The 20,526-nt window shown below is 42.4% G+C and overlaps 1 protein-coding gene across 1 annotated transcript in view; it reads left to right on the top strand.

The window, feature by feature from the left end:
* The window catches only part of LOC137543708 (collagen alpha-6(VI) chain-like), a 191,112-nt gene that overhangs the window by 59,183 nt on the left and 111,403 nt on the right, over positions 1 to 20,526 (top strand). Inside the window, 6 exon segments of the mRNA XM_068264830.1 lie at positions 77 to 121; positions 806 to 859; positions 7,683 to 7,745; positions 8,955 to 9,020; positions 12,649 to 12,702; positions 17,274 to 17,309. Coding sequence (XP_068120931.1) covers positions 77 to 121; positions 806 to 859; positions 7,683 to 7,745; positions 8,955 to 9,020; positions 12,649 to 12,702; positions 17,274 to 17,309 — 318 coding nt within the window.

The following is a 20,526-nucleotide window of genomic DNA, read 5'->3' on the forward strand; positions in this document are numbered from 1 at the left end:
TCACTATTATTGCAGAATTATTATTTCTGATCAGAGGAGACAAAAAACAGACAGCTGATTTGTCTTGTCATTTTAGAATGAAGCAGGGGAACCTGGGCTTGATGGAATTCCTGGAGAGCAGGTATTGCATACAAATACATGTACTAATATTGATTGAGTAGTAGTTGATTTGTTACAGTAAGCTGTCTTATGGCTGGCTCATACAAACTGACAGTGGTGGTCTCATTGCTTCTCATCTTCACCAATGGAACAGCAGAGCATTGGTGGGTGATTGCAGGCTTTTGGGATGGGGGCGGTGATATGACACCATACACATGCATGTACATCTGAGCAGGCAGCAGGAGGCCATTGGTGGCACAGTAAGCACACTTTATATCAACCACTGATACAGAACAGCTATGAATTCCAGCATTCAATAAAAAAAGTAAATCCCCGGCAGATTGTTTGTTGAATCACAAAGCAACCACTTGGTAAGCTTAGGGTTCACCATGTGTTGTATGAACCTTCACATATGTGTTGCATCACTGGATTTCTGCAAGCAATTCACCTACGTTTCACCCATGCCAAGCAGGTGAGACTGAATGAACAAGGATTCATACCCATTGATTGTTACACATAGCAATTTCTAACTGAATGGAATAACTCACTGCAAGCACATTGCAAAGAAAAGGCAACCAGCTAGTCGTGACATGTGGGTCCCATCTACAGTATGTACTGCTCAAGTTGAGGACAAGAACATTGTGGTGCACAGTCTGAAGTTTCATAGTCTAGCCTTGCTTTAGTTATGTTTTTATTGTTATTTTAGGGTGACTCTGGAAACCCAGGAAGCAAAGGAGAGTGGGGTGAAAGAGGAGAAGCAGTAAGTCAATTATGACATTCTATCTAATGTTTGATCCTTGTAATAAACTGATTATGTTGGAGTATGATCATTGTAATGGTACTACTGTTGCTGTTGGTCAATGGTCATGAGAATGATGATATAGTCATATTTCCATTGTTATTTACTTAACTAATTCACTACTGAGGGGGTTTTCGTCTGTACTTCTGCACCAGAGCAATTTTCACCTTGCAGTTCTCCTTCTATTAATTTGCCTATAACTTTATTATTACATATCACAATGAAACAATCTATATCTTGTTTTTTCGTCACCAATTAGGCTTTCTTTGGGTGGTGCATCTTGCTAAGAATTATTTTATTCTAAATGCATACTAATGGTAAATAAAGAAAAAAATGGAAACAAAATAATTATTTATCCGTTTTTACCGTAATTAAAACCCACACATTTTATTTGCCCATCTATCTCGGTTATTAAAACGTTCAAAATATTTCCCTAGTACAATGTATGGCGCCAATATTTTATTTGGAAATAAAGGTGTGTTTTTTCAAGTTTGGCGTCCATAACTAATTAAAAGCCCATAATTTCATAAATAACTTTAATATACCCTATTGACATACATATGAAAAAAGTTCAGTCCCTAAGATAACTATTTATGTATTTTTTTTGTCATTTTTTTTAAATAAGCATATCATTTATTTAGGTGACTATGGGAGAGGGTGGGAGGTAAGGGGTTAATTTTAAAAGTAATGGTGGGTCTTTTTATGAAAAAAAAATTAATGTAAGTGTAATTTTACTATTTGGCCACAAGATGTCCTCACGCATTAAAGGGGAACTTCAGCCTAAACAAACATACTGTCATTAAATTACCGTACATTAGTAATGTTAATTAAAATAGATAGGTAATATAACCTCTTACCCACCCTGTTTTAAAAGAACAGGCAAATGTATGTGATTTCATGGGGGCAGCCATCTTTTTCATGGGGGCAGCCATCTTTTTGGTAGAAAGGAGGTTACAGGGAGCATGAGACACAATTCCAACTGTCTTGTGTCCTGATCACTCCTCTCAGCTTCAAATCTCAAATTCAAAATAAAAAAAACAACAAATTTGCGCCAAAACAGCAGAAGGAGAACAACCTCAGAAATCCCATCATGCTTTGCACAGCACCAGGGGTAAAATGCCCGGGCAGTTTTTTTCTGTGCAGCTAAAAATGAGGCTTGGGTAAGAAAAACTAAGTTCTGATGCCATGAAACTGTTAAAGAAACACCAAGCCTTTTCAGTGCTGCTGAGTAGATTTTTAATCTGGAGGATCACTTTAATTCTTATTAGCATACTATAAGTACACTTCACAGGAAGTGAAGCATGGACGTGTTACTCCGGTAGTTACAATGACGCAGGCATCTCATTGATGCCCGCGATCACTGACACGGGGACTTAGATTAATAAATGGGAACTGCGTTCCCATTCATTCATTTCCCCTTTAACGAGCAGCGATAAGTACCCGTATTTGTATATATTAGGAGACCAAAAAGAGATATCCTTAGTGGTGCGCCACTACACCATAGATTCACCAGTATAGATACAAGGATGAATGCGTAGATAAATCATTTGAGGAGAACAAAAATGTTTTCAAAGTTGAGCTTAAATATTTAATATATCAAAACGTGCAAAAAAGTATTACACAGATTTGCAAAAAAATTCATCATTAGAACCAACATCCCATATAAAGGTGCAAAAAGACACATAGCAAGATCAATTGTTTAGTAAGGTGACAACGTCGACTTGTTTTGGGTAGACCCTTCTTCAGGCCTTCACAAACAATTGTGTATATCTAAAATATAATATAAAACTACAACATTAAAATACATCAACTGCAAGATGAATGATTACAGCACCAAAGAGAAAATGAAGAAAACCACTACAGAGATTGAGATAAGAATGGAAATATGTGACAACCGTGTATAGTCCCAAATAGCAAGAATAAGAAAGGAGCAGTGAGACTAAGAAGCAATGTTGCAGACCAGGGCCGGATTTACAACTCAGGAGCCTGTAGGCACAGGCCTCCTGGTGCCCTAAACTCCACCCCTCAACAGACCACACCCCCAAGTAAAAAATATACTGAACGCTAATCTCTTCATCAGGTCACTGAGGGCCTGAGCCCACTGCTGTATTTAAAAAAAAGAAACATGTAAAAATGCATGCATGTTTCAAATGCATTTTCCTCTGCTGTAACCTGCACCCCAACCAATATTACACTATATCACCCCTCTGCTGCAGCCTGCACCCTCACCAATATTACACCTCTGCTGTAACCTGCACCCCCACCAATATTACACTATATCACCCCTCTGCTGCAGCCTGCACCCCCACCAATATTACACTATATTACCCCTCTGCTACAGCCTGCACACCACCAATATTACACCTCTGCTGCAGCCTGCACCCCCACCAATATTACACTATATCGCCCCTCTGCTGCAGCCTGCACCCCCACCAATATTACACTATATCAGCCCACTGCTGCAGCTGACACACACACACACACACCTCTGACACAAACACGTTTGCACGCACAAACACACCTCTGACACAAACACGTTCGCACGCACAAACACACCTCTGACACAAACACGTTCGCACGCACAAACACACCTATGACACAAACACGTTCGCACACGCACCTCTGACACAAACACGTTCGCACACACGCACCTCTGACACAAACACGTTCGCACACACGCACCTCTGACACAAACACGTTCGCACACACGCACCTCTGACACAAACACGTTCGCACACACGCACCTCTGACACAAACACGTTCGCACACACGCACCTCTGACACAAACACGTTCGCACACACGCACCTCTGACACAAACATGTTCGCACACACGCACCTCTGACACAAACACGTTCGCACACACGCACCTCTGACACAAACACGTTCGCACACACGCATCTCTGACACAAACACGTTCGCACACACGCACCTCTGACACAAACACGTTCGCACACACGCACCTCTGACACAAACACGTTCGCACACACGCACCTCTGACACAAACACGTTCGCACACACGCACCTCTGACACAAACACATCTCTGACATGCACACACCTCTGACACAAACACATTCGCACGCACACACCTCTGACACAACCTCTGACACAAACATACTCGCGTGCACACACCTCTGACACAAATGCACACACCTCTGACACAAATGCACACACCTCTGACACAAACACACAGCATGCACACAGGTGACTCCCAAGGTGTGCCAGAGAAATCAGTTAATATACCACTCGTAGCCAAACGAATTTCATGTACCCTCCTAACATAATACATAACTATTGACAAAACTATGCCATGCACAAAGGCAGCTGTATTCTAAATAAAGAGCCATGCTTTGGAAGACATTCTAACAGCCAATTAAAAAGTGCAGTTGGTTATATAAAAGTGCTATTGTACATGGTAGCAGCAATACAAATAAAAAAAAGTGCTGATGCAGAAACAAAACCAAAACCAAAGTGAAAAACCAGAACTCAATCAGCTCATAAAGAAAACACCATGTGTGTGTGTGTATGTGTAGGAAATAAAAAGTTAAGAAGGGATGTGAGGGGAGAAAGAGGAACGATGTGAAAAAGAATGTGCCCACTACAAAGTGAAGTCTCCTGCTCTGGTGCTAAGGTGTCAGCTTACCGAAGGAGGTCAAATGAAGTACCCTGTCCAGGAGCGCACTGTCCAGGAGGAGGGGGTTAGACGGGAGGATGACTAGAGCCTAGAGGAGCAAGAATGAACTCAGTCACCCAATGCCCTGCACTCTGCAGTGCGCTCCCCACGAGGTATAATGTGTATGCAAACATCACCTGTAATAGCATGGACCAGGCAGGAGTGTGATTGTCTGAATGCAAACTCTGCAGGGTGTGAGTACAAGCGTTGCTCTCTGCCTCAGATGCAGGTGTCCTGTGCTGTGCTCCATTCTCCCTCTGATGTAGGATGCAGGAAAGGACACTCACCCTCTGTCCTGCTGGCAGCGGCTCTGCATACACCGGCGGCGACCTTCTGTAGTGAAAAGGTCCTGACTTGATGACCTCATCAAGCAAGGGCCCTTAAAGAAACACTACACAAGATTGCCGTCACTGTAGTGCAGAGCCGCCGCAGGGACAGAGCGCTGCTGCCTGCTTTCTACATCAGAGGGACAGAGGAGAAAGGCGCACAACATGGGGACACCTGCTTCTGAGGCGGAAAGGAGCGCGGCGGCGGTAGGGGGAAATCTTTATTGGTGGGAAGGTAGCACAACAGCTGCACCTTGTATCTCGCCAGGGGGCATTATGGGACCCGCCCCTCCCACTTAAAGGCACCTGTAGGCACGTGCCTACAGTGCCTTATGGGAAATCCGGCCCTGTTGCAGACAAACTGCGATAGCAGAAAAGGAGAGAGACCCTATGAGTGAACCATAAGGAAGATTGAGGTATTGATAATAAAATACCTAAACTGCATAGACAGCAACATCTGGACAACAATTAAGCCAGGAATCACCACCTAAAATAATATAAATACATCTTAAAAAGATACCTCTACATAGTGTACCAGAGTAGAACAAAACCTCAATGGAGACAAAACTCAATACGCTATAACAATTAACCTCAGCCCAATAAGATATAAAGGTGCAAAGCCAACCAGATAATGAGCAAATATCAAGGACTAGATCAGGGGTAAGGAACCTATTGTTCGAGAGCCAGAAGTGGTTCCTTCGATGGCTACATCTGGCTCACAGATAAATCAGCAGGGGTTATTTCACTAAGCTATACTGCTCAAGCAGTGCAGCTTAGTGTGGCAGCGCAAGTACATTTTTCAAAGTAGTCTCTACTGCTGTAGCATGCACTACTAACTTGTTCGCGCTACCCCAAAACTAACAGCTGCCCCAATTGTCCCACTCTGGACCCTGTCAGGTCCAGTGACTTTGTAGGATGAGATCCTCGCACATTGATTGGCCCAATAGGCTGCCTGTCACTTGACAAGCAGCCTTTTGGGCCAAAGTGCGGGGATCTCGTCCTACAAAGTGAATCAACCCCCAAGTCAGCTAGCTAATTGTACAAGCTGTTAGTCAGTATTTCTCTTATCTGCCTCTCAGGGAAATTGCTGAAACCCAAGAGCAGCTGAAGACGTGGCTGACACTTCCTCTACCTGGCAGTTCAACTGTATACACATCTCCATGGCAACAGGGGCATGAGCCCTCTGCTGCGCATGCGCACTGTCCCAATTTGAAATATATTCTATGGCTCTCACAGAATTACATTTTAAAACATGTGGCTGTTTATGTCTCTCTCAGCCAAAAAGGTTCCTGACCCATGGACCAGATGGTAACTGAATTAATAAAGCAATATATATTTACTTTCACAGTAAACAAACACCGCACACAGGCAGGACAGTCTCAGGGAGAGTGGTAACTGATGGCGACTGAGCCCTCATTAGGCTCTCTGCACACTGCATGCAATTTCGATTCCGATTTTTAATAGTTTTTTACATCCGATTCCGATTTTAATCGTTACTGCATGCTGCCTTTTTTTCCTCCGTTTTTCTGTTGATTGGATTCAGGGAAAATCGGAATTGCAAATCAGAATTGGAATCGCAAAACGGATTTGCAGTGTGCAGGGAGCCTTATATAGAGGAGTGGAACGCTCTAAATCTAATCAAAACAGATACAAATTAGCTGCTAAGCACGGGAGATGGGCCTGGAACACATGATGGAACACAAGGAGCGGACGTCATATCCGCTAGAAGTGGAAGTGCAATGCGTTTCACATCCAGCTAAAAGAGAGTGAAATGCGTAAAAGAAAAAGTGTGACGCAACATTAAACACACGTAAACCGAGGAGTACTAGGTGTACTAGGTGCGTGCGCAGGAGCGACCGGCGGCTATCCGCAGCCATTGACGAATATCCATGTCTCTGGGCAAGAACTGAAGTCCTGCGAGGGATATCTTCCCACATCCCAAAACATAAGTTGCAAATTGGCTTCACCCCAAATTGGCCCTAGACTATGATACATGCACTACACGATACATACATAGACATATGACTATGGTAGGGACTAGATTGTGAGCCCCTCTGAGGGACAGTTAGTGACAAGACAATATACTCTGTACAGCCTATGAATACATATATATATATATATATATATATATATATATATATATATACACACAGTATAACTTTGCAAGTGGTTAATGAGCTAATTACATACAACATAGTTCATGTCTGCAAATTTACTAGACAAAATTGATCACTTTAAATGTGTAAACTACGCTATTAGTTGTAGCTTTCAAACTGAAACTGGCACAATTCCATTATGGTCCCATCAACACGGCATTTTTCTGTAACATACATTTTTGGAGGTTGTTGATAATGTTGTGTCAGAAATATGTATTATGTATATACTAATTATAGCCTCAACAGAATCATTTGCAAATTGCCATTACCCAAGCAAAGTCAGTTATAGAGGACAGGGGATATGCGTACAAACATCTGACGGTCACCTAAAATAACAATGACCAATCACACTACTGTCTGTATGAGGCTTTACACTCTATCTCATAGATAGCATTTTCCAGTCTGTTCCAGTCTAACCACATTTATTTCTACACAAAGACATTGATCTCAGGTGGAGGAATCTTTCTTTCATATTTTTTAATGAATGTAGTTGGGGTTCAGGTGTTAGCTAGTTTGGCAGTTGGGTGCAATCTTTTACGTCTTTTAAAACAAGAGGCTTTTAGTTTTCTGTTGTTTTCAGTGCAGCTACCATATGACTGAATAAAATACTATTATTTATTCCCCCAACAGGGCAGTCCTGGGATAAGAGGACCTCCAGGAGATACAGGAAGTAAAGGTTTCCGAGGTGACACGGTAAGAATGGATGTTTGTAGCACTAAATGCATGTTACACTTCGTATTTAAATTATTTAGTTGTAGTAGTTGTAGGTTGTATGTTGTATAAGAATATTAATTTATTTTTTTATTTTACATTTTAAAGGAGAACACCACAAAGTTTTAATGGATTGGGCACAAAATAACATTTATTTACACTTAAACACGTTAAAAATGTTTGATCTTCTAAAGTTATGAGCTGAAATAGTTTTATGACTCTTGAAACTCATTCCAGTTGCCATTGAATGAGTCTGGGAGGTGGATGCAGAATGGATGCAGAAAAACGGACTCCAATGAATGCCTATGAGAAAATCTGCATCAGAAAATCGCGTTTAGTGGAAACAGGCCCATAGACATTCATTGGAGTCAGCTTTTCTGCATCCATTCTGCATCCAATCTGCGTGTAGTGGAAACAGGCCCTAAGCCTGATGACTTGATTGGCAAAACAAAGAGGCATAGTAGGCCTGGTAGATTTTCACGTTCTGATTATCACAGCTGGAGGTATAACGATTAATACCTATTCAATCTACACTGAGCCTAATGCTGGGTACACACGGTAAGATTTCCGTGCGATTTTCCGCCCCGATAGTTTTTTCCGCCCAATTCTGCACTTGATTCTGCACTTGATTCTCTTATCTTTGCTTGTTTTTCTTATCTTTTTCCATTCACTTCTATGAGAAATCGAGCGCAGAATCGATCAGGAGTAATATCGGACATGAGGGATTTTATCAATCGGATCCATCTATCGCACGGAAAATCGTACCGTGTGTACCCAGCCCCATACAGGCGCTCAACAACGGCCTTTTATGCAGCACAATTGTTGAACAACTTTTGTTGTGAAACAAGTTGAAACAGTTAAAAAAAAGTATTTTGCTATTGTTCAAAAAGATGATAAGACTGATAAGAAGTCAATCCAACTGTGCTGCATAAAAGACCGCTGTTGAGCGTGTGTATGGGGCTTAACTCCATGACACACATTCCTTGCAAATTACACACAGGGGAAGTTCAAAATAATTGCAATGTGTTTTAAAACTTGGGTATACTTTAATTTAAGAAATCATGGAGTCCTGTATAAAAAATAGTTATATTGTTAAAAACTACAGCTGTATGTATTTATTTGGAATAGTTTAGACTAAGCAGAATGGAATGGAGTGCATTTGTTTACTGATGTGACATAATTTACTTGCAGGGAGAGCCTGGATTTCCCAGTAATATCCCTGGAGCGAAGGGCTCTAAAGGAGATCCTGGAACTGAGGTGACTATTGAGCATATAGGTTATTATTACAGATGTATAAACATTATTATTATTTTTATTTATAAAGCGCCAAAATATTACGCAGCTCTGTACAATAAATAACAGATCAAATATATGGGTAACAGACTGTACAGGATCAAAACAAGAATACGAGATGACGCTACACCAGAGGAAGGCACAAGTATGATGCCATGATCAGGGCCGATTCTAGTAACAATGGAGCCCAGGGGCAAAATTAACTCTGGGGCCCCCCAATAGACACCCCCCAATCAAAAATCGGCAGTAGCGACCCTTTGTTGCAGACAAATTTCCACCCAAGGACAGGGGCTGACACCACCAGGCTCACCTGAAGACTCTGCAGGGGCACCGGAGAACAACAGTTAAGTTGGGGGGGAGACACCTTGGGGGCCCCCTACAGGCTCTGGGGCCCTAGGGCAATTGTCCCCTTTGCCTCTATGGTAGCACTGGCCCTGGCCATGATTGTGCAGTCAATGGGGTGAGGTCTTTTAGAGACCAAGTAGTTAAAGACAGTCAGTGGGATCAGTGCACAATAATGAGGGTGCATGATAAAGTAGGATACACAAAGGGAGAGGACCCTACCAAATGACAGGGAGGGGGTAGGAACGCACTGGGTAGGGGAACAATGTATGGATGTTGGGATATTGATGGGTAGGCCGGCATGAACAGGTGCATTTTGATGGCTTGCTTGAAGGGGTTGAAGTAGGGTGCAAGTCTAAATTGAGAGTGGAAGGGAGTTCCAGAGAGCAGGGGCAGCTCTAGAGAAATCCTGGCGTCACACATGGGAGTGGGTAATGTGCAGTGCAGTCAAGCATAGGTTGCTGGAGGATTTTAGCGGGTGGACCGGTGTGTGTGTGTGTGTGTGTGTGTGTGTGTGTGTGTATATATATATATATATATATATATATATATATATATATATATATATATATATATATATATATATATATATATATATATATATATATATATGAAAAAGTTCAGAAACATAGGTCAGCCAAGTCCTGTGGATGGATTTGATTCTGGAGCAGATAGAAGGTCATTGGAGGGATTTACAAAGGGGCACCGCAGAGGGGGAGTGATAAGATAAGTGAATAATTGAGTGAATAATTCTGGCTGCCGAATTCATGATGGACTGAAGGATGGCGATTCGGATATCAGGAAGGTCTGACAGAAGGACATTGAAGTAGTCAAGGCAGGAGATTATAAGGGCATCATAATATTCAATGCTTTTCCTGTGTGAAAAAAATACAGTTTTTGCAAATGTTCTGCCAGTGGAGTTTTGCAGGAGTAACCTTTTACTTACTACAGAAACATGATCAGTTATGAATATTATTTATCAAGAATTGTATGGTGTGTGATGGATTGTCAATTACTTTATGTAAAGTTCCAATCAATTTTTTTGAGCTTTCAATTATTTTATTCATACTTAGGCATAAATTGAACATAGGTGTGTGGTAAATTGGTCAGATTTTTGAATCGTTACAATCAGTCAGAAAAACTGATTGCTATTCTTGAATTAAACAGATATTTAAAAAATTGTATGGTGTGTGTGGCCACCGTAAGGCCTAAAATTGTGATTCTCCTTTTTTGCTGCGGGGATATTCTCTGCACAGCTATCTAACACTACATGCTGCTACTGATGTGGGTCAGCATCACCTCTGAGTGTTTTCTTTTAGTCTAAAAAACGTAGTCTGTCTCTCACAGGCTTAGCCTGTGTGATACGGTTTTGTGCGAACAGAAAACTCAGCACTCATTGGTAGCACACTCCTACCCCGGCATTTACTGAAATCATGGAATTGGGCATTTTAGGGTACCAAAATAGAATTTAGATCTTTTTTATATTGCATACCATGTATTTGCCTTTTGCAGTGTTGGAAGAAAACCATGGTAGGAAAAACTCAGAGACTATCCATACACTGTAACAGATGCCTAATGCTTTGATCAGGGCTGTTTCAACTATTATTGATACCCCAGGCAAGAAATCCTGTTGCCCCCTGTATGAGCAAGGCCATACTGTGTAGGCATCAGTGGGTTCGTGCCCACGCAGTGGCATGGAGCTGCTCATGCATGGAGATAAAAAGCCGTGCATGAGTGGCTCCATGCTAGTGCGCCAGAAGTACTTTGAACCTGCTGTGCTTGTACACGGAGGAGAGCATGGCCATGAAGGTGAAGAAAGTCCCCACAAATCACTTTATGTGCATGTGTACACCTTGCTATCAATACCTCCCCACTCTGCTTCGAGACGACATGCAGAGACTCCAGGCAGCAGGTGGGCTTTGGCATAATTTAGAGAGCTCTGGGCAGCAGAGCTGAGTTAAAGGAGCACTATCAACACCCACATGTTCTAAAATGACAATATACAAATAATGTCTAAGTAGCTGTGTAAACATTTTCCTACTTTTCATGTGCAATATCAGATGCAAAAGCTTTAATTCCCTGTGTGTAGGATTTAGCTCTATTGACACAATACATTTGCAAAGGGGTGTCTGCTTCAATGCACAGCCAGTTTTGATTTTTTTTGCATATCAGACTACAGAGTATTTTTCCTGAAAGCAAAAAAAGTATGAAAAGCTGTTGAGTCACTGACAATTATAAATGTTTAAAGCAAGTTACATTTCCTCCTCTGCTCTTCTGCAGACAGCTCAGAAACACAGGCAGCTTCTGAGAGCTTTCTCACACACAGTTACATACAAAGATAACAGTGAGGGAATTACACTGTCAGGGAATTCCCCCTCCCCTCATTGTTCACTCTCCCGTCAGAACTCAGCAGACTTCCCTCAGTTCAGAGTGAAAGGAATTTGTTACAGTAAACAAAAGAGATAAGCAAATTAAATGTATACATCATTATGTACCAGCACTTCAGGAACTCTCTCAAACTCAGGTTAAAAAACACGTTAATCGATAGTGTCCCTTTAAATGCTGTACCACCCAGTGTGACTCTGCTGCCCGAAGCTTTCTTCTAAAGTGTGCGAAAGCTTACCTGGAGTCTCTGCATGACTGAGGAGCACTGTGTGCAGTGGGACTGGGCACAGGGAGGACTACAGCCGGGCCCCCAGAGTCACGGGTGCTCCATGCAAGGGCCTGTAAAACACCCCTGGCTGCGATTGCTACTCAGAAAGATGCAAGTTCATTCCCTGCCAAAGTCTGAGACTGGTCTCTCTTCACAGGGAGCTCCACTTTCAAAATAAATGTAAGTAGGGGATTCCTGCCCTGACTAACTGCTGTTAGTAATGGTAACACTAGGTGGGTTATCACAAAATCTGGCCCTACATAGAATAAGCATTGTGACTGAACTTCACATAACAGCAGGAGACCTCTGGTCACCCAGTGGGGAAGCAGAGTCAAGTCATCCAGAAAAGAATGTTGGTTTCTGCTTTTAGTGGATGCTGGAAGCTTTATCAATGATAGTAAGGGGTCCAAATGGCTGGAGTGTTCCATTGAACTCTGTTATTTTTGGTACTGGCCTTATTTTTAATGTGCACATTGTCTTTCCTGGTTATTGCTGTTATTCATTAAGCTTATATTTCATAAGCTGACAAGTAAGTTCTCAGAACTATAGATTAATGTATATGATTATAAGACGTCTGTTTTATTTTCCTTTCTCTAGGGAGAACCTGGAGTACCAGGAACTCCTGGAGGACCGGGAACCAGAGGAAAAGGAGTAAGATATCCCACTAATACAATGTTTTTCAATGTATTCAAACGTTTTCTTGGTTCCAGACTTAACAGAACCATTTTATTGCGCTATTTTTTTAACATGATTAAGCTTTCTCCATCCAGAATAAAGCTTACTCTGGACCAGAAGCATATGCAACAATAATAAGCTTGAAATTCACCATGGACCAATTTGGTTTTGCTACTTCTATAACTTAAGCCCAGTGCCAACGTTTACAATATGTGTCAGAGAAGCAGCTATGTTTGTTCCTATCTTGTAATTCCATAATGTACTCCAAAAGACACACAATTTTCTCATGTGGAAGCCAAGCTGTTTTGCCAGGGAGAATGCATTTGTTTGAACAGCGTTAGTTGAAAGTAGTTTGACGTGCTTGAGAGGTCATATTTTTATGACTGTTTGTATGTATGCGTGTATGTGTAAGTAAATATGTACATTCTTCTTTTAATGATGATCTTATATGTTTGACAGTTCCCTCGGGAATTCTGCACAAAAACTGCTGAAATGAAAGTAATAGGCCATTGTTTTGAATTAGTCTGAGTAGACTGATATACTTCACTAAAGAAAGAAACAGTAAAATGCAAATACTTCAAACACTGAACTGCCCTGCTCTGCAGATATGAAAGAAAAAGCAGCAACGCTACCCCTGATACAGATATAGGAATGGAGGCCCATAATACATAATTTCAGTGAATGAAGCATCTGCTGTGCTGCTGTCCATGTTATTATCATTAGGGATGAGCTTACAAATGTGAATCTCTGTTCTGAACAGAAATGGAGTGTAATAAACTCACCTTCCGATCGCACCTGCAACGATCGCCGCACTTCCGGGTTCCTGCCGCCCACTCTGCATAGCTCGCCCGCGGCGAATCAGCAGGTGCATGACGTCACTGGTTGGCGGGGGGCACCGTTCTCTTTGGCCGCAGTACTCCCTCCGGCGGCAGAGATAGTGTCAGCTGACATTCAGTCAGCTGAAACATTGGGCTGTCAGGGTGTTGGTCAGCTGACTATTGGTTAGCTGACAGATGGAACTATTTTGATGTGTCAGCTGACCTCCTATCAGCTGACACTTAGGCAGGGATCTTCTGTGTGCTGATTGGTTCATGTGTGCATGTGGCCGGCCACTGACTGGATGCCTGATATATTTAAAGTTGCTGAGTGCACTCTGACTTTGCCCATGTTAGCGTTTGCTTCTGCTTACTGCTGAGTGCTCTTTGAAACTTGTGGATTGCCTTTCTGGACTTTGACCTATAGCTTGTTACTGGATTCTGCCTGTTTGCCGCCTGCCCTGACCATTGGATTGCCTGACCTTGATTTCTGCCTAGCCTTCTGTACCATGATATTCATATCAGTACTCCTGTGTTCCTGGACTTTGCTCAGTGGGGTCCTGGTGGGTTGTTTTACCGACTCTACGATCAGCTCCTATATCTTGCACCTATAAGGCCTGGGTGTATCCGAAGTCGGGCAGGTGTTGTTTCCTAATCTCCTGTTCAAGCGGGGATGTGCCACATAAGGGTGAAGAAGGTGGTGTTTGATTGGGACATAGGGGCTGATCTGCTGGTAAACAATCTGCCAGGCCTTAATTAGCCTATATACTGTACATAGCACATACCTGTATTTACTGGAGCAGGAGGGTTAACGCACCCGTGCTTGATTACTCCAATATTTCCTCCTTCACAGCTGGAAGTAGGAAGTATCAAAGTGATGGAACGTGACAATGATCGCAACTGCCAGAGGCGGCATTGAGGGTCCTTTTCCGCTGGCTACGATCTGCTTCAAAAAGGAAATCTCAGCCATTTTGCTGATCGCTAGAGCACCACGATTTACATGTAAATCAAGGTGCTCATTTCCCACTACTGTGCGTTGCTTTTTCCCTGCACGCAAATGCCGGGCTGCTTGATTCTCGCAGTGATTGCGCTCGGTTCCCGACGGTAAGCAGCACAATCAGTGATAGTGTAAAGTGCTGCTTGCAGAAGCGCAAGTAGCAATAATAAAGAGCCCTAAGGGTGAATAAACCTCCTTGCTGCAGCCTGCATCTATAAAGGCTCTGTTTCTGACACATTCAGAATGGAGTTTCAAACACGTAAGCTCATCCCTTATTATTTCATTCAGCTATAAAGAGAGATAAATCATGAGTTTAAACAGATAAAGCAAGATAATGTGTAAGATAAGTTTTGTGACTCCACTGTCTCATATCTATATATTGGTGTGCGCTCCTTTTTTTTTTTTTTTTCTTTAACACAATGGTCTGAGGAGATATTATGTTACTGTAAGAACTCAGGGTTTCTGGTGAATCCTTTCTTATGGTGGAAATACACGGTACGTTTATTCCCGCTGAATCGAGCCGCTGATGGGGGCCGCTGCTAAAATCCGACGTGCCCGATCACCCGCCGGATCGGTTCCCCGCTCGATACCGCGGGCAGGACAATAGAAGAAAACGAGCAGAAGATAAGAAGCGCCCACGGGGACAAGCGGGAATCGATAGAGGCGCCCGCGGGGACGTGCCGGAATTGAGCCAGCAGCTCGATTTAGCGGGAATAAACGAATGCCTGATGAGACTAACAATTGTATCTATAAGAATAATAAGGGTTTGAATCCTGGCTAGGGTCAGCACCTATTCGGTAAGGAGTTCAAGGCAAGACTCCCTAACACTGCAAGGTGGCCTCTTCTTGAGCGCATCCCAGTGGCTGCAGCTCTTGAGTGCTTTGATCTCAACTGGAGTAAAGCACTATACAAATGTTCAGATTATTATTAATATTTACTTTAGTTTTAAGGGTTACAAATCTAGGTTTTAAAATGGATTTATTTGCTGCTATACTTTATGTTTATTCAGCTCATATGCTGAGTAACAAAAACCTACTGAACGTCGTATCTAAGTTTGCATCTGTTCACTGCTGTCAGTGGAGTTTGCACAGCCATGTACAAGTTTTTTTACTGTCTAACTGGTCCCACTTTACTGACACCAGAAAAGCTGTGATTTACAGCACTGGATTATTAACGTTTAAAGTGAAAAAAGGACACAGAAGAACAGTACTATTGGTACACATCTTTATCTTGCTGTGCTACATGTCACTTCAGGTACACTTTAAATATTCAAAACACATTGATAAGAGAATAAAAATTAACTGATTCATGGCACAAAAATGTAAAAAACACACTTTTTAAAAAAACAACATTTTCTTCAATAAAACTTTTTTTTTTTAAATCAAATTTGGAAACAGGGAAAACTGTTTCAAACAACTGTAACAAGAGGTATATAGAGGCAGATATATTTATTTCCTTTTAAGCAAGACCAGTTGTCTGGCTAGCCTGCAGATCCTCTGCCTCTAATACTTTTAGTCATAGTCCCTGAACAAGCATGCAGCAGATCAGGTGTTTCTGACAGTATTGTCAGATCTGACAAGATTAGCTGCATGCTTGTTTCTGGTGTTACTTAAACAATACTTCAGCTGAATGCACAACAGGATGAAAAGGCGCCCAGAAAATGCTAAAATTAATTAAAACAATAAATTAAATAAAGGTTGAGGTGGCTTACCTCAATGAAGACAAATTCATATAAAAATTAACTTAAATAGCACTGGCAACACATTTCGTGGGTCCCTGCCCACTGCCTCAGGACAAATCAAGTGCCGAAAATCATTAACACAAAGCGCTAAAAAAAACTCTGAACACTAATAATGGGTACATCCATACAAGTAGAATAAAGTAATTACAAATACAAGCATATTGCATGACATTGCATAACAATGCATAAAATAACATAAAATTGCATAAAAATGCATGCAATGACACAAAGATAAATAAATGGACAATTAGCACAATTCTAGCACACACTCTGGGTGCATGCTGTCTATAGCGTATGTGCATGAAAACCACACCCATATAACACTGCCTTATACAATAAAATAATATAAAATAAAAAGTCAATAAAATAATATATATATTATAATATATATTATAATATAATATAACACCCCCCCCCCCTCTGCTCAGGGTAGTGGATACCCTTGGACCCCTTTTACAGGCCCCCAGGGCCTTTTTCTCGAAAAGTGCAACCATCTCCGGCTATCCTGGACCCCCGAGTGGAGTTGGGTTTATTAAACTCCACCAGCCTGCAGTGGTTGGTTCCCCCTTTACAACCTCCCTTTGTCAGTACCCTCTGTTTATATATTTTTGCTTCTTCTATCATTTGTGACATGCTGCACCACCATTTGGGCTGTGTTTTTTCGTTCCAGGGTGACTGTTCACCCTCTACTTTGCCTACTTCAGCCAAATAGATCAGCAGGGCTTCCAGGCAACTGGTATCATTTAAAAGAATATAAACATGACAGCCTCCATATTCTTCTCACTTCTGTTGTCCTTTAAGTATTGTGGATTTGGACAGGCAATTATATTTTCCTCATACATTTACACACTGAAGCGTTTGACTGGATGAGACGATGCAGAATGTGTACAAATATTATTATCTTCAATGGTCATGCTAACTAACTTAATTTTTTACCATATATCATTATATTGTAATATGTAGTAATGCACTTGCTTTCATTTTTTAATTGTAGAATCTTCCTGGCAGAAGAGGTGCTGATGGACCACTGGTAAGCCATTTTATAATGTAATACAGGAGGGTAGGTATCGGGTGCTTTTTCCCTTCTGGAATAGGCACAGTGCAAAGCAAGTCCAGAGACAGTCTTTATGGTTGTATTTACAGTAATCGTGCCGTACAGGCTATTTACGACCTATTTACACCATGGACTGGTAATAAAACATAAAAAATAACTTGCAACTAGGTAGGCTACTAACTTAACTTACATTTGTGAATCCTCTCTAGAGGGTACACATACGGTACATCACCCAAACGGGTGGTCTAATTTACCCACCAAATCACCTTGTAACCTCTACTAGCATTGGTGACCTGCCTGGCCCACCTTGTCCATATTTACTGGGTGATGTATTTATATCTATTCCTATGCACTGAGACACTTTAACCAGCATCATAGCATTGCCTAACAGAAAAAAACACTTGCTTAATTACTTTATCAATTGTCATGAAATGCTTATGAATTTGTTTGTCAAAGATGGTTTATTTCCTCTCCAGAAGGATGTAACTTACTGTTTTCCCAAATCAAAATAAACAACTAAAAACACAAGCCAGTCTTTTTACAGCTCAGCTGTGTGCTTCTCAGAGTTGGGATAATTATAATGAGTTCATAATCATTATATTTTCTTCTCTCAGGGAGAAAACTAATTAATCCTGAAGTTAGGCCAGTTTTCTCACCTGAGTACGTCTCAGGAAAAACACCAAATCCCAAAGTGCATTTGTTTGAATGTCAGCGCACAGCAGAGCAATTTAGGATATATATACACACACACACACACACACACACACACGCACGCACGCACACACACACACACACACACATATATAAAATCTGAAAATCTGTCTGTGCCAAACACACAAAGAAATTGTGCAATTCTCTGCTGTATGTACTACATCTGTTTCAATAATGTTAGCACACTTAAAGAAATGATAAAACCCATACATTGACAAATTCCTATAGGTTAAATGCTAAATTCATATATATGCAGATGGAAAAAGTTTTGAAATTTCTCCCTTCTACATGTTAGTGGCATGTTTGCTTATAGTATCTGTGTATTATTGTCACTAAAACATTCTGAAAGTAAGTAGGGTAACTTGCTGATAGGTCAGAAATAGAAGTCTACCTTCACTCAGGTCAAACGCCCAGTGGAACACAGGGGAATAGCTCTGTATTATATTTATACACACATGCATGTATTTGAATACATAGCTTTTATTATGCCAGCTTCTATAATGATATAACTGATCTTTAGGATTTGCCAATGTATCATTACAGGTTTTCCTAGGGCATTTGATCTATTGGTCAAACATGGCTCCTGTGAGAACGCGGAAGAGCCGCCGCCATGATCCGGCGGCAGGCGGCTCCTTCCGCGTACAGACGCTTGCCACACACGGAGAGGCTGCCGCCTCTCCTCTGCATGAGGCGGCTGTCTCCGGGCAAGCGTCGGCAGGGCACGCAGAAACCGCCGCGTGGGACGCGGCGGTTGCTGCCCATAACCCCGCTGCGGAGACTCCGCAGAGCGGGGCAGCTGGAGCTGGGACATGTAGTCCCTCAGGAGTAAGAGTGACGCGCGCGCGCGCACTCAGACATAATTTATGACTTCCTGAGGAGAGTCAGCTGACCAGGCTGGTCAGCTGACGCCAGCACCTCTCCCTATTGGTTCAGCACTTAGGGAGGTGCTGAAAGGCATTTAGGTATATATATTGCCGGCTGTTCATTTGTTCCTTGTCTGGCGTTGCGTTCACATACGTGGGAGCACCCAGATCCGTTAGTCAGATCCGTTAGTGTGCCGGGACCAGCTGGAGCTGTAATCCTACACTAAGCTAGATTTTGTTGATAGCTTAAAGTACTAGTTTGATTGTGATTATATGTTATGACCTTTGCCTGCCTCGACTATCCTTCTGAACTCTGACCTTGTACCTCGTTATTCTGATACCTGTTGCCGAACCCTGCCTGTACCTAGACTCCGCCTCTGCCTCCTGATTTTGTACTCCGATATTTCTGATACCTGTTGCCAAACCCTGCCTGTACCTAGACTCCGCCTCTGCCTACTGTATCTGTACCTTATCTGTCAGTGTGTTTACGACTTGGCTTGCCCGACCTCGAGAACCGACCTCACGATTGGAGGCGGTTCCTTGTCCCGTTAGTGACACTTGCGCCTGAGTGTCACTTTCGGACTTTCCTTCCCACTGTTAGTCTGACTCCTCCCGTCTCGGAGAGCTCAGACCTGTGGAAGGAATCTGTGCAGTTCTCCTTGCTGCACTGAGGCTTGTCCTCCGTATTACTGTTGCACCAATCACTACACTCTACTCAGGTGGCCAGAGGTTAGCTAGTATATTGGATTATCGGTGATACTGCAGATCACATATAATCTGATATACGTCTGTATTTCCCGTGATACTGCAGTTCACCGGTGATCAGACCTCTCTGTGCTTCACCGAGCGTTACAGCTCCCTTTCAAAATGGAACAAATATTTAGGTTAGGTTCACAGAAGGCATTGCGTTCCTTGTAAACAGAACATGAAATTCACGTTGCATCTTATCTGCACATTGAAGCATACAAGCAGTGTAAAGTATGTATCACTGTTTTGTGGTAACGCACTGCATGCAGTGTGTTGGGATGTCGCAGGTGGTTATTCCGCACCCACTGCACTGTGAACGTTGCTATAGGTCAGTGATGGCGAACCTTTCAGAGGCCGAGTGCCCAAACTGCGACCCAACATCGACTTTATCACTGAGTATCAATGGAGGGGGGGCTCCAGTACTGGGCTCCAGTACAGGGCTTCGGACGCCATCTTCCCATAGCCCTGCAGGCTGAAGCGGGGCTGCGGGCTATGAACTGGAGCGGCGTCTATTAGATGCCACGGCCAGTTAAATCCGGGACATATTGCAGCAGCGATGGCGTGCCTTCAGATGAGGCTACGCGTGCTGGGTCTGGCGCGCGTGCCATAGGTTCGCCATCGCTGCTATAGGTTATGCACCACTGAGAACGTAGCCAATGATTACAATATTTTACATCAATAATTCAGCTGTTCTTTCATTTACTTTTATTACACTTAGACCATGTTCACAGTGGCCGTTGTGTTGCATTCCCTGTGACAGCAGAAACATACACATTGGATCAGGACAGCGACACCACACATTGGGCTTGATTCACTAAACCGTGATAACTGATAAAACGGGTGCACTATCAGTTGTGCATGCGTTTTTGCGC

This window comes from Hyperolius riggenbachi, unplaced genomic scaffold (genome assembly GCF_040937935.1).
Source record: "Hyperolius riggenbachi isolate aHypRig1 unplaced genomic scaffold, aHypRig1.pri scaffold_173, whole genome shotgun sequence".
NCBI classification, from domain to species: domain Eukaryota; kingdom Metazoa; phylum Chordata; class Amphibia; order Anura; family Hyperoliidae; genus Hyperolius; species Hyperolius riggenbachi.